We start from the raw sequence: 15,468 nt of genomic DNA on the forward strand, positions 1-15,468 counted from the left end.
CACTCATAACTCTTGGGAATCTAGACTGTTAAGGTAACATGAGGTGCACACATAACTCACCTCAACGGTTAACCCTGACCAAACAACAATAAGACAAAAAAGAAATGATGCATCATATAAAAATTTGTGATGGACAAAACAAATGCCATAAAAAAGGTGATACAAGCACATGGAAATCAATTTCCAAATATGGGGGTTCATATATAAGAACCGATTTGAAAAACCAAAGTTTCAAATCAAATCCAAGAAAGGTAGATGAAAAACTTAGAATAAATAGGCCTTTAAATACAAACAAGGTCCACCAAATAGATACAAAAATGGTCAAACATCAACAAGAAACCCACTATATGATTCACACAAGGCACGATATAAAAAAAATATTTCATTCAATATCACAAGTGTGCAAAAAAAAACTTCAACACTTAAAATTCATGTGAGGTATCATGATGCAAATGCAATCACACAATAAAACAAAATGTCCACCGATGAGAGTTCAATTTCGTCCAAGCATATCCATACAACAACAACAACAACAACTACGCCTTCATCACAAAACAATTGGGGTCGGCGATATGAACCAAAAAAGAAAATCATTCTGGGTCTTCCACATGAATCCTTCTCCTCCAATCATTTCTATCCAATGCCATGTCCTCGGTGAGGTTCAAAGCATTCATATCCTTTCCTATCACCTCCATTCATGTCTTCCTAGGCCTACCCCGACCTCTTTTAACTAATATATTTTTCCATTTCTCCATCCTTCTAACTGGAGCATCATTAGGCCTTCGCCGAATATGTCCAAACCACCGTAAACGATTCTCTCTCATCTTATTTTCAATGGGTCCAAGCATATCCATCAATAGAAAAAATAAGCAAGTACAAAAATGAATCATGAAAGAAACATTTATAACACCCACAAAAGGCATACACAAACAAAGAAGACTCTCATAATTCTCAAATTAGTATTTTATTGATACCATAAATGCAAAAAACATTATACTTAAATCCCATGAAAAAACATGTAAGATAATGTTCATTGAAGAACCATGAGACTAAGAAATAACACAATCACAAGAGACACAAAAAAGGAGTCAACAAGAGAAACTCACAATGACGTAACTATCTTTAATCATTTTAAAAGGCATTCATAAAAGTGAATAATTCCCATAAGAAGAAATCATGCTCAATATTTTATGCACGAATAGACAATCTCATTCATCAAAGTGCATGGAAGACAACCATAAGTGTACAAGGATCATATATCAATATAAAGAAATCATTTATTCAAATTTCAAAAATAACAAGGTGACCATGATCACTAAGATCCTAACCACATATAATTTTTAATACTTCATAAAATATTTTGTGTTTCACATAAGAATGCATCAAAGAGAAAGGAAAGAAAGAATTCAAACACAAGTTAAGCAAAATTTCATAAAATCGTTCTTGTGAATGAAACAAAACTATTTTAAAATAAATATTTCAAATAATTTTAAAGTATTTGACAAAATTTCAAAAAAAAGTTAATATAATAAATACAAATAGGATTTGACATTTATAACCATGAAGTGTTCAAATAAAGCATCCTAATGCCAACACCACGTGCTCAATCTTATTAGATCATATACGTACATATTAAATAAATCAAATTCAAAAAAATCTAAGGTTCAAACTAGATCTCATAAAAGCATACAAATATATCATTTCATAAGATCAAACAAATTTATAAACCTTATAAAAAAAATAAACCCAATGATAATTTTGAAAAGCATTTAAAGATTTTAGTTTTTAACAAAAGTAACAAATAACTTTTCAAAAAATAAGAAATGAGTGTTTTCTCATCCATAATGCATGAGATAGATAACTCAAGAAACACTAAGGATTTAAGATACATACCAGGTCAAGATTTCACTTAAATCCAAGCCACACAACTATCATGAGCCTTCACAAAGCACGAACTTGAACCAAAGAATCCCAAAACCCAAAAAGGAAAAATACTAAAAAGGATTTCTTGGCTCTGAAACCATCTAATGAAATATGTAAAAATACAAAATGAGGGTCTCTAAGGGCTTACAAGATCATAAACACAAAGTGCATATGCATGTACACAAGTCCAACTAAGGGACAATACAAGAGCACAAAGGCATAATACGAACACTAAGTGCATTCAAGACATCAAAGAACTAAAGAGAGGAACACAAGAATGTAAAAAATATTCATCTTATTGAGCATGAATGCTTAAGAGAAACATTAGGTACAAGAGGGAGAATTGCCCCATTTATATAGACAAAAGGAGAGGACTTAGAGCCCTTGGGATCACCCCCAACGACTCTAAGAGCTAAGGACCATAATGCCCTTTGCTCAAAACTAAAAAGACAAAAAAAGGAAATAAAGAAAGACTAAAGTGTCCCTAACGACACTTCCTATTACAATGTTAAATGATGAAAATATTCTTAAAGGGTACTATCTATCAGGGTTATCAGAAGCGCTATTGTACATGGGGAAGCATGCTTCCCTGAAGCACGTTTCGGAAGCACAAAACATGGCGCTTCCGAAACATGCTGGGAAGTGCCAAAAAAATTTGGGAAGCACGCTTCCCATTTAGAGGAAGCGTCCCCTTTTTTTCATATTTTTATTTTTCTTTATTTTTTCTCTTTTTTCACTTCCCCCCTCGCTTCCTAGGTCGCTTCCGAGACGATGCCTGGTTCGCTTCTAAGTCGTCATGCGCTTCCTGCGTCCTAAAATTTTGAAAGTGTCTTGCTTCCCACTTTCGCTTCCCGCTTCCTCGACTGGCAACTCTGCTACCTATTACATCATTATAAATAATATATATATATATATATATAACTTAACATGTGTGTGTGTGTGAGTATCGTTACTGAAGCTTTTACAGATCCTCAAGCTGCTTCCTTGAAAGTCGCTTCAAAAGTTGAAACTCAGGAAAGAAGTTCTCTTCCTAATGTTTTGTGTGATACTTCTAGTAGGGATGCACACAAGTTGGGCTTGAGCGGGGCTTGGCATGTACAACCTCGGCTAGCCCAAAAAACCAGATGTACAGGCTCAGCTTGAGCTCGGCCCGGTTTGTAAGCTCATTCTGAGCTACGGGCCGAGCTTGAGCAGTGTCGGGCCCTTATTATACATGAAAAAAAACATACACTTAAACACCCATTGTAAAAAGTTAAAACTTGAAAACGTAAACTTTTTAAAATTTTAAATAAATGTGTCCTTTCTTCCTGCCCTCTACATAAAATATTAAAAAAGTACAACTGGTAGCTTTGCCAATATGATGTGATAGAAGAATAGGAAAGAGAAACACATGTCTCTTTCCTTCTCTCCTTTATATGTCAAAAAAAGAAAAAAAAAACGTTATACATTTATACACTTTTTGGAAAAAGTTAAAATTTTGAAAAGGTAAACATTTCAAAGTTTTAAATACATGTGCCCTTTCCTCCTGCCTTCTACATAAAAATATTTTAAAAAATACAATTAGCAGCTTTGTCAGTTTGATGTGTCTCTTTCCTTCTCTCCTTTATTGGGAGGTAAACAGCCTCCCTTACTCTCCTTTCCAACGTAACAGTAATAACAAGGGGTTAAAGGGGCGGGACAAGGTAGAGAGGTTCTGAAATGCCTGTAAAAGCGCAACTTATTGAGCCTACCGAACGTTAGCGAGCTCAGTAGGCCGATCAAGCTCGGCTCATTTGATCGTCCGAGCCTTAGAGCGATGTACAAGCTTGGCTCATTTACGACATGAACGAGCCACGAGCCGAGCCAAGCTTGGGGCGGCTCGGTTCTTTGTGCATCAGGAACATGAGATTTTGGATAAATGCATTAGAATTTCATTAAAAAGCAACACACTTACAGGATTAAGGAATTGTGATTTGTATCATAAGGGAATTCTGGTTGACTTATTTTAGTTGATTTGAGGGATAAACAGTAAATGATATCCATTCTTAATCTTTTACAAATAAGAGGCATTTTTTGTTAAGCTCAAATTTCTTTTAGTTAAGTCATTTAAAAGATTGAGAAAGGTAGTCAAACTAATAACTACTAGATAGTGCATTGCTTCTCAATAACTGCTAGATAGTATGGCACCACAGTAATACTAAATATTTACCATAGATGTGTGTGAGTAGGAGGCAGATTTCTTTGTTTAAGCATGCATCACTTCACCATAGTATCATAGCCATATGTACATTTCACGTTCACTTCCTCATGGACCCGCATCTGGGTCTATCAGTACCACCTACAGGGCTGCTAAATTACTATGCATTTTACAGTGATATTGCAGTGATTGCTAAAATTGAAAGTATTGACGCATTGAAGAACCTCGAGGAGATCATTCGTGCATCTGATGGAGCCATGGTGGCTAGAGGAGATCTTGGTGCACAAATTCCATTGGAACAAGTTCCTTCAGCACAACAGAATATAGTGCAACTGTGCAGGCAGCTCAACAGGCCTGTGATTGTTGCATCACAACTTCTCGAGTCCATGATTGAGTACCCTACACCCACAAGGGCTGAAGTTGCTGATGTTTCTGAAGCGGTGAGACAACGAGCGGATGCTCTCATGCTCTCTGGAGAGTCAGCTATGGGTCAATATCCTGAGAAAGCTCTAGCTGTGCTGAGAAGTGCGAGTCTGCGTATAGAGAGGTGGTGGAGAGAGGAGAAGCACCATGAAGCAACAATCCTTCATGATATTGCTGCTTCCTTTGGGGATCAAATCTCAGAAGCAATCTGCCATTCGGCTGCTAAAATGGGTGAGTTTTATTTTAAAATTTCATCACTCTTCATATAACCTCGTTACCTTATTTTTTGTGGCAAATTAGTTTAGGCTATTCCTGTCATCTTGGAGGAAATTCAGTTTTCTCTGCTCCAGCTGCCATATTGTTTGAATATGAACATGAAGACTCAACACCCTTTGCGTGTATGTGTTTCTATTTATTTCCCTAGTGGCATCTGAGTGCTGCTAAAATACACACTGAGCATAAACCTTTAGGTTTTTCTTTCTGGGTTTCTGAAGCCCAAAATGGGGGTTGTACAGTTATTTGTTTATTTGTTTTATTTGTCATTTTTGCTTTCACATTATATTGTGCTCTTGTCCATTTGATTAATGAAAAATTATTGCAACCTGGTCAAATATCTACAACCATGCATGTCTGCTACATATTCTTGCCTTGCCATTAGTTTACTCCTTTAGCCATATCTCTGTTCTATCACCGTCCTGTGTAGATGCCTTCGAGATTTTCTGAGCTCCTGGTTTACGTGTTTGTTGAGAAGCAGGAATCAGGGTGAAATATATTCTACAATTTACCTCAGAGGCATAATCTCGTAGGAATTCTATTAGGACTCATTTTCATAGGATGTGGCTAGAGTTTCACAGCTGTTTGCCACTGACGCCAACCCTCCTTTATACAGGTTTGGGACTGGCACTAGTCGGGTCGAAACCCCTCCTCAAAGGCATAATCTACAATAAAAAATGATCAATATATTTTAACCTTAGGAGCAAAACTGTAGTTTCAGTTTTTTACCTTTTTTCTTTTCTATTTCTTACAATGTTTTGAATGTTCCTAATGTTAACCCTGTTAAATTATGTACATAATCATATAATGTAATATATATATATTATATATATATAAGGTAATACATATACATATATTAATATATATGTATATGTATCTACTTATTATATATATAAAATATATATTTCTATTTGTTTAGCCGTAGGGGTAGTTTAGTCTTTTCCTCTGTTTTACGCACATAATGTGATTGTAAATTTATTTTATTTTTCTTTCTTTTTGTTTTTTTATTTCTTTTATGTAAAGTACCAAAAGGTACCTTGGGGGCCCCACTAACATAGACGTATGGCCCCTCCAACGGTCACATTTGTGACCGTTGGAGGGGCTCCAACGTCTATGAGTGGAGCCCCTCCAAGGCCCCCTTTGTGTTGTTATAGATAGGGGTTCTCCCCTTTGTATTTCTTCATGGCTTTGAGTCAAAGCCCAAGTGCTCAATAAAGTGATTCCATTATTTTTATGCCTTTGTGCATTTGTGAGTTTTTGTGAGTTATGCTTTTATGCACAAGTGTTCTAAAGTGTTCTTATTGTGCATTTGTGTCGGGTTTATTATCAAGAATATTAAAGTCTTGATCTTAGTATCTTATCGGAGATACTTTTACATGGTATCAGAGCCTCGTTGAAGAAGGAGGATCGTGCATCTTCTCACTTGCAAAGTACCTCGAAAAACGTGCTCTCAAGTTGGTGAAGTTTTGAAGTTAACCATATCCTTCGTGCAATATTTTAGAAGCAACTTTTGTCAAGAAAGGTTTGAAAATCCTTTAAGGTACACATTATTTTCTATCTTTCTTCCTCTCTAATGGGTGAAAAAGACTCCCATTTTTTCCTTGGTTTTAAACTTAGTGGTTCGAATTACCATGTTTGGGCCAGCAATATGGAGGCCCATATCAAAGGGAAAGGCCTTTGGGGTTACATTCAAGGTTCCATATCGGAACCCGAACCCAAACTTACTATCATAGAGAAAGGGGATATTAAGATTCTTGAAGGTAAAGATAGACAAAAGGCCCTAGAAGAATATTCCAAAAGGCATGATGAGTGGGAGATGAAGAACTTCAAAATCTTGTCTTGGATTTTTTCATTCGTTGAAACCAAGATCAATGCCAACATCATTAAGTTTAAAAGGGCCTCTGAAGCTTGGTTGTACCTTGAAAAAATGTATACTTCAAGGGACTTATCTCACAAATATTATCTCCAAAAGAAAGCTTTGACCCTTCAACAAAACGATTTGTCTATTCGGGAATATTTTGCCGAACTATCATCTATTTGGGACGAGCTTGCTATGCTCGAACCAAAATGGAGCAGAGAAGCTATTGAATTAAGACACAAACAACTAGAGGAAGATCGATTCTTCAACTTTCTAAATGGTCTTAGACCCGAATTTGAGCAAATTTGGTCATCTCTTCTATCTGCCTTCACATCTCCTTCTATTGAAGATGTTATCACCAAGCTAAGTGGTGAGGAAACCTGTATGGGGATTAGTAAAAATAATCCGAGCATCCTTGCTACACCTCAAAATGATTATGAAGCGGTTAATGCTGTGTCAAAACCCGAAAATAATTTGAAGACCTACAAACCGCCCCACTTCAAAAATCAAGGACAAGGAGGAAATGATCGATATGGAAAAAGGGACTATAGCAAGTTAACTTGCCATTTTTATAAAGAATCGGGGCATATCAAACTCATTTGTCCCAAATGGAAGAAGTTTCTTGTCGCGGCTTTAGCATCCCAACCAGAAGAACGACCTTCTTCATCAAATGAGTCTCTTTCGCTTCAACAAATTGTGGATGCTCTTCAACCTCTTCTCAAAGGAGGCATTTCTGGAGCCGCTATGTCATCTTCCTCCTCTCTCGGTAAGACATCTTGGCTCCTAGATTCCGGTGCCTCATTTCATATGACTCCAAGTTCTTGTTTTCTTTCTGATTATTCTAAAAATTTTCTTCCATCTTTTGTCTCAACGGCGGATGGAACACCTCTTGAAATTAAAGGAATGAGCAATTTTGAAAAACAAGACTTCTTTATTCCAAAAATTTGTCTTATACCAAAACTAAACTTAAATTTATTTTCCGTTTCTCAACTCTCGGACTATGGTTGCGATATAAAATTCTCTTCTGATAAATGTTGGATACAGGATCGTCAGTCGGGGAAGTTGATTGGGGAAGGCTCTAGGAGAGGAGACCTCTACTATGTTGATTTTCTCAAAATTCCCAAGAATCAATTTTGTAATGTTGCTCAAAACAAAGATATTCATGTATGGCATAAGAGATTGGGTCATCAAAACATTGCTAAAATCTCTTATTTGCCTTTTATTAAGCATCTTTGTAATGAAAATTTTGTTTGTAATGAATGTATTCTTGGGAAAATGAAGTCTTTCTTTTTCTCAAAGATTCATGTTTACAACAAAATCTTTTGAAATTGTTCAATCTGATGTATGGGGTCCGGCTCCGGTGTTATCTAAGGGAGGTTTCTCATACTATGTTATCTTTGTGGACGATTTCACTAGATTTAGTTGGATATACTTTCTTAAACATAAACATGAAGTTTTTTCAACTTTTAAAACATTTCATATGATGGTTTTAAATCAATTCAATGGAAATTTAAAAATCCTTAGAACCGATTCAGGTGGCGAATATCTTTCCAATGAATTCAAAAGTTATCTTGAAAATCATGGTATTCTTCATCAAAAGTCTTGTCCTAAAACTCCCCAACAAAATGGGTTGGCTGAACGAAAACATAGGCATATTATTGAAACAACACGAACTTTGCTTATTTCACAAAACATTCCGAAAAAACTTTGGGCTGAGGCAGCCCTTACATCTGTCTATCTCATAAATAGACTTCCATCTAAAAACTTGAACAAGATTTTCCCATTTGAAAAATTATACGAAAAAAAACTTGATTATAGCAGGTTAAGGGTTTTTGGATGTAAGTTTTTGTCCTTACTGATAAAAATGACAAACTCTCCCCTAAGGCCATTCCTTGTGCCTTTCTTGGTTATTCTGAAACTCAAAAAGACTTTCGTTGCTATGATATTAAAAGTGATAAACTATATGTTTCCAGAAATGTTAGTTTCTTGGAAAATATTAGTGGTTTTGAAAAACTTGAATCTAATGACGAAAATATAGACTATTCCTTTCTGTTTGATTTATTGACAGAAGATGATGATTCTAGTGATGACGAATCAAATCAAAATGACCTAAGTAATAATGAACCCATTCTGAGCCCTCAACGCTTCATCAACATATCAACGAAGAACCGCATAAAAATCCCATAACCTACTCTCATAGAGATAGGAATACTTTCAGAAGTGCCCTCGAAAGATATGATGATAGTGAGACTACTCCTCCGAGTGAGGAAAACCTTCGTAGGACTGAAAGACCAAGAAAACCCCCTTCTAGGTTCATCTCATATGAGTCTTTTTCACCTAAATATAGAGTCTGTCTAAGCGCCATTCACTCTTACATAGAACCTAGGAACTTCGAGGAAGCACGAAAATGTCCAGAATGGATAGTCGCTATGAATAATGAACTTGAAGCTCTAAGAAAATCAAAGACATGGGAGTTTCAAGACCTCTCTAAAGACAAGAAAGCAATAGGGTGTAGATGGGTGTTTAAGGTCAAGACTAAGAGTGATGGGTCTCTTGAGAGATACAAGGCCTGTTTAGTTGCAAAAGGATATGGTCAAAAATATGAGATTGATTATGAGGAGACCTTTGCCCCAGTAGCTCGGATGGTCACCGTTCGATGTCTTATAACCGTTGCCTTAATCAATAAGTGGAACATCTATCAGATGGATGTTAAGAATGTTTTTTTAAACGGAGATCTAAACGAAGAAGTATATATGGATGCTCCTCCTGGAATGGAGTCTCCTAAAGGAAAAGTGTTTCGCCTTCGAAAAGCACTTTATGGTTTGAAACAAGCCCCCAAGGCTTGGTATGATAGGTTTAACTCCGTAATGTTAGAAAATGGTTTTTCATCCTGCTTCACTGATACTGCTTTGTTTGTTAGAAAATCTAATGCAGGGATTGTTATTCTGCTACTATATGTGGATGACATGCTTATAATTGGAAGCGATTCTAAAGGGATTAAAAGCATAAAATCCATTTTAAAGGATAAGTTTGAAATGTCTGACTTGGGTTTCTTAACTTATTTTTTGGGTATTGAGGTAGCATACTCTCATAGAGGATATTTTTTGTCTCAAACTAAGCTTGCATCTGAGATTATTGACAGGTCAGGTATTACAGACAACAAAATTTGTGAAACTCCTGTTATAGTAGGAGCTAAAATGAATATCGATGATGGTGTTCTTCTCTCCGATCCTACTCCCTACAGGCAACTAGTAGGATCGTTGATGTACCTAAGTATTACCAGACCAGATATCTCACATGCTGTGCATACTGCAAGTCAGTTTCAGCATGCATCAACTTCTGTTCAGATGGGTGCTATCTTACGTGTCGTAAGATACTTAAAACACACTCTTAATAAGGGAATTTTTCTATCTTCCTCTTCTGAGTTAAAATTAATTGCTTATACTGACTCTGATTGGGGAGGTGACCCAAATAACCGTCACTCCACCACTGGTTTTTGTGTATTCTTAGGAGACTCATTGATCTCATGGAGATGCAAGAAGCAGCAAAAGGTGTCTATATCATCAACTGAAGCTGGATATCGTGCCATGACGACTACTACCATGAAAAATGTTTGGATTCATCAGTTGCTGGAAGACATGTGGATCACAATTGAAGGGCCTACCAAGCTATGCTGTGACAACAAAAGTGCGATTTATATTGCTAAAAATCACACTTTTCATGAGCGGACCAAACACATAGAGATGGATTGTCATTATGTTCGGGAGGCGTACCTCAAAGGAATCATTGACCTTCCATATGTCACATCCGAATATCAGTTGACGGATTTCTTCACTAAAGCCTTGTGTGCTCCGTGTTTTAACTTCCTTCTTAACAAACTCTCGGTCATCCTGCCCTAAGTTTGAGGGGGGGTGTTAAATTATGTACATAATCATATAATGTAATATATATATTTTATATATATATAAGGTAGTACATATACATATATTAATATATATGTATATGTATCTACTTATTATATATATAAAATATATATTTCTATTTGTTTAGCCGTAGGGGTAGTTTAGTCTTTTCCTCTGTTTTACGCACATTCACTTTATGAATGTGATTGTAAATTTATTTTATTTTTCTTTATTTTTGTTTTTTTATTTCTTTTATGTAAAGTACCAAAAGGTACCTTGGGGGGCCCACTAACATAGACGTTGGGCCCCTCCAACGGTCACATTTGTGACCGTTGGAGGAGGGGCTCCAACGTCTATGAGTGGAGCCCCTCCAAGGCCCCCTTTGTGTTGTTATAAATAGGGGTTCTCCCCTTTGTATTTCTTCATGGCTTTGAGTCAAAGCCCAAGTGCTCAATAAAGTGATTCCATTATTTTTATGCCTTTGTGCATTTGTGAGTTTTTGTGAGTTGTGCTTTTATGCACAAGTGTTCTAAAGTGTTCTTATTGTGCATTTGTGCCGGGTTTATTATCAAGAATATTAAGGTCTTGATCTTAGTATCTTATCAGAGATACTTCTACAAACCCTTGGACAATACATTCTGTCTTCTACATTGCCAAAATGAGATGCTTGCATGTGTTAAGTTCCAACAAACCATGCACCCCACTTGTGTGTGTTGGCTGCTGCATTATGTGTAGGAAGTAGGAGATTTAACAAAACTGCAGGGATCGTGATGGTGATGTTGGTGTTTGATAATGACATGCAGCAAATAGCTTGGGAGTGGATGCCATTTTTGTATACACAAAAACTGGGTATATGGCTTCCCTTTTGTCACAGTGCCGACCAGATTGCCCCATATTTGCCTTCACAACCACGCCCTTTGTGCGGCGCCGACTGAATCTGCAATGGGGTTTGATACCCTTTAGGCTAAGCTTCTCTGATGACATGGAGAGCAACCTCAACAGGACGTTCTCATTACTAAAAGCCAGGGGAATGATACAGTCAGGAGACCTGGTAATTGCTGTCTCTGACATGTTGCAGTCTATTCAGGTGATCAATGTTCCTTAATTGTTCTCTATTCTTCTTTGTTTCTCAAATAATAAGAGACATTGTAGAGTTGATCTCTCTTGCCCTAACCTGTTTTGTATTTATGTAAGGATTATTTGTATCTTGTCTTTGAGTGCCAAAGAAAGGCATTCTGATGATCCATGTGCATCTATGTGATCAATTTTCAGCTCCTATCTTCTTTGGAGCTTTGTGCGGTGTGCTTCATGAGGTTTTTGGGACTTTTTTGATGGTTCTGCATCTATTAGTAAATGTTTTGTTTGTTAAATGTTTTTCATGCAAACAGCTTAAGAAGTGTTTACTTTAGCAGCCTAGGCCTTAGAGTTCTTTCCCTGAGGGACAGGAGCTTTTCACAAAACTGAATAAATCTTTGTTCTACATCTTACTTACAGGGACTGTTTAAATGTACTAATAACAGGCCCTAAATACCATTATCACACTTTCGTTAGAGCTGTTGCTTTCATTTATTTTCAAGTTTTTCTAATTGGAGGCATAAATTAAAATTTTCAGATTTATGTGGTCAAACTAGCCAATATATTACCATTTTTAACCTGTGAAGAGGTTTGATTTTAATTGTTAAACTGATCTGCTGTTAAATCTTGCTTAACAATGAGAGGGATAAATAAGATTTTCAAATTTTTGTGTTCAATCTGGCCAATATGTTGCCATGAAATTTTTTGATTATCTATTTAAACTGTTCTGCTGTTAAAATTCCTTTTTAAGGCACATATTGTAAACTTGTAATCTATGTTCCAGCTACTGGTTGGCTTGAAAAGGTTGATTTTGTTGCTCACGCTGTCTCCACCTCTGGCATTTGATTAGTCCTCCAGAAAACTTCATGTTTAGAACTCTTGTAATAATCTAAGTGCCATGTCTTTTCAAGTTTCAATTATATGGGCTACTCGTGGTGAGGAGCACTTTAAATGCACCATACAATTGAAAGATCCAACTGACTTGCTTGCGCTATTGCTGTATTCAAATGTGAATTCCACATGTTGTAACAAATTTAGAATTTGATCGAAGTATCAAAATTTGATTAGTAAAGTGAAAGTTCAAACTGATTTCTATGCTTTCAATTCAAACAATTGCTCTTCAATCTCCTGGTGTGATGGGGTCGGATAAGATACCTGTACCGGTTAGGGTAGTTTTTATCCCTGCTGAGTTTATACCAAGGCTGCCAAACTAGGAAGCGGAAGCGGGCAACGATACGGGAAGCGGAAGCGAGAAGTGAGACATTTTAAATTTTATACGAAGCGGGAAGTGAAGTTTCAATTTAAAAGCAAAATATGAATAAAAAATGAAGCAATATGGAATCAAACAAGAAACAAATAAAAACTAAAATAAAATTGATTATTCTTCTATTTCATGATTTTTCTGTAAAATAGTTAATTTTTTGTTAAAAACCAACAATGATGGTTGCCAATTTAAAGAAAGTACATGAAAAGTGAGCGAAAGCGTGAGAGAAAATACATGAACAAGATGAAAAAAATGTGAGAAAAGTATATAGTATGCATAGACCATGTGTATGAGAAGCATAGAAGAAGTGTGGGAGAATTGAGATTCCCATGAAGTTTCAGAAGCGAGGAGTATCGCGCTTTCGAAGTGAGTTTTTGAGAAGTGAGCTTCCCACCTACCTAAGAAGCTTTCGGTAACTCTGGTTTATACATAAAGGGGAAAAAACGTGTTCCTGATGGATTTGATGTTTAGGGGGGTGTCCGGCAATTGTCCTGCCAAATCAGGATGCAAGTGTTATTTCTGCCCCGCTTGGTCTCTCATTTGATGCAGGGTGTGGGGCCCATGCAGGACAGGACACAATTGTGCTGATGGACAATTGCGTCCAGCCAATCAAACACAACAGACAAGCCTTGTCACTTAAAACTCTATCCTCTGTATCTCTTGTACTCACTGTCATGCATTTCTTTTAGGGCTAATACATTGTTGTGGTGCATTTTGATTATGAGAGAGAAGCCCCTCGTTCTCAGGAAAGTCCTCTAGGTGATGTGACCTATGTGTAGTCAGCCTTCAAAGTCTTCAACTTGGGGAGCTGTTACCTGTTCATCTAGATGGGTGATGCCATTTTCAGTTGCCTTATAGTAAAGGACTTTCATATGTTATAAAAAAATGTGAGAAAGAGGGAAGGTAAAGATACCCACTCTTTGCAAGGTGCATGTCAATACCTAGGCATTAATAGTGTGTGTGTGTGTGTGTGTGTGTGTGTGATATTATCTGTATCAATGGACCATCTCGAATGCAAGCATCCACCTTGAAACAAATCCTTGATATTTATTTCCTTTATTCTGCCTATCCCAAACAGACTTGCCCAAGGGTGGTGTCTACTGGGAAACTGGTCAGAGGCGCTCGGCTGGGTGGAAGTTGCTGCTCCATTTTTGGGGGATGACCTTGAAAATGCATGACTTTCCATACCTCCATTTATGTATGCTAAGAAAGGTTATATGTATAGCGCTATGTTTGGAGCATATAATTGACATTGAATCTAAAGGATGTATTGCTGATAGATAACTTTGCAACTGATCCTTTTGATAGTACGGCATTAGTATCTAAATGTGCAAATTTGTGGTAGGAGCAAGAACAGTAGAATGGTTCATAAGTTACATAAGCTGGTTGAATAAAAATTATCGATCCCTCTTTGGTGGAAGTAACTTTTTCTTGCAAAGAACCCATTCATGTACCAAGAGTAAACCGATAACACATGGCAGAAGGCATTCTACATAATAAGGCAGATACTTGTGTGTGTGTGTGGTAAACGCCAAGCTGGGTCATTTACTTACCACATGAAGATAGAAAAGACAAAAGAAAGCAAAATAAAAAGAAAAATCAAAGCTTCATGTCCTGGCACAGAGTATGATTTTGGGTCCGCATGTTTGGTGTTGCTTCCCTTTTGCCCCAAAATATATTTTCTAACTTCTTGAAACTTTCTCAATGCACCATGACTTTTACAAATGGAGGAATATGGTTGATAGATGCATATAGTGTTACACGATCTAGTTGATTTTAGATTCTGACATTGGTTTGTCTATCACAGTTGATAGATGCATATAGTGCTTCAAGATCTTGGTGAGTAAGCTGCACATTTGCAGTTAAATGAAAATGTTAAAAACAATTCCCTTCACAAGTCCCGTTGAAGCCATTAAAGTAAAATCTTAAGGTACGTTTTTGGCTTTTGAAATGGATCCCAAACTTCAATTTTCATGCAAAAGCCCCACTTGTCTACCACCCTTAGCTTTGTTTGGTTAATGCTCACTATTAAGGTAAGATCACCATTCATGTTATAAAACCATATATTTTTTTATGCTTAACATACTTTTTTTTCCATCTTTAAAACATGCTAAATGTTTTTTGTTGTCTAGGGTTGAAGATTATCACAACAATGTAAGCTTTTTATTTATTGTTAGTTTTGATTGTTTAAGTCAAGAAAATGATGTGTTAAGAGGTTGTTCTTGAAATGAGCTTTAGTTGTTTTTATACAGGTAGATTGATCATCTCGATATATTTTAATTGTGTTTACATTGTAAGGCTATTTTCTTAAACCAAGTTAAATGTTTGGGGAGTACTTGAAAAATGAAAATAACTTTGGTGGATGTATTAATTAGGACTATAAGCTGTGGCCATTTAAAATTTACCCAATTCAAAGTGAATAAGAACTGAAATGGACCATAGTCTCGAGATTATGCACTGGTAGATGGCAGGATTGGATCATATCTTAGGTACAAAAAGTATGATCCATGGGTGAAATCACAATTAAGTTGATTTTTTTCACCAACCATCTATTATGTGCAAGAAAAATAAGAAC

At 36.4% G+C, this 15,468-nt stretch overlaps 1 protein-coding gene across 2 annotated transcripts in view; it reads left to right on the plus strand.

Annotated features, from left to right (window-relative positions):
* The window catches only part of LOC149827760 (pyruvate kinase isozyme A, chloroplastic-like), a 32,506-nt gene extending 17,695 nt beyond the window's left edge, over nucleotides 1-14,811 (plus strand). The window contains exons 5-7 of one of the 2 annotated variants that reach the window (XM_090019602.1): nucleotides 4,275-4,753; nucleotides 11,359-11,642; nucleotides 14,701-14,811. In XM_090019602.1, the coding sequence (XP_089875728.1) occupies nucleotides 4,275-4,753; nucleotides 11,359-11,642; nucleotides 14,701-14,736 (799 nt within the window). In that variant the 3' untranslated portion in view covers nucleotides 14,737-14,811. Of the gene's footprint in view, nucleotides 1-4,274; nucleotides 4,754-11,358; nucleotides 11,643-12,413; nucleotides 12,525-14,700 lie in introns of those variants that run through there. The other variant, XM_090019601.1, reaches the window with a different exon arrangement.
* Nucleotides 14,812-15,468: the final 657 nt, after the last annotated feature.

The sequence above is a fragment of the Nuphar pumila genome, chromosome 10 (genome assembly GCF_984573655.1).
Source record: "Nuphar pumila chromosome 10, dmNupPumi1.hap1.1, whole genome shotgun sequence".
Taxonomy (NCBI): Eukaryota; Viridiplantae; Streptophyta; class Magnoliopsida; order Nymphaeales; family Nymphaeaceae; genus Nuphar; species Nuphar pumila.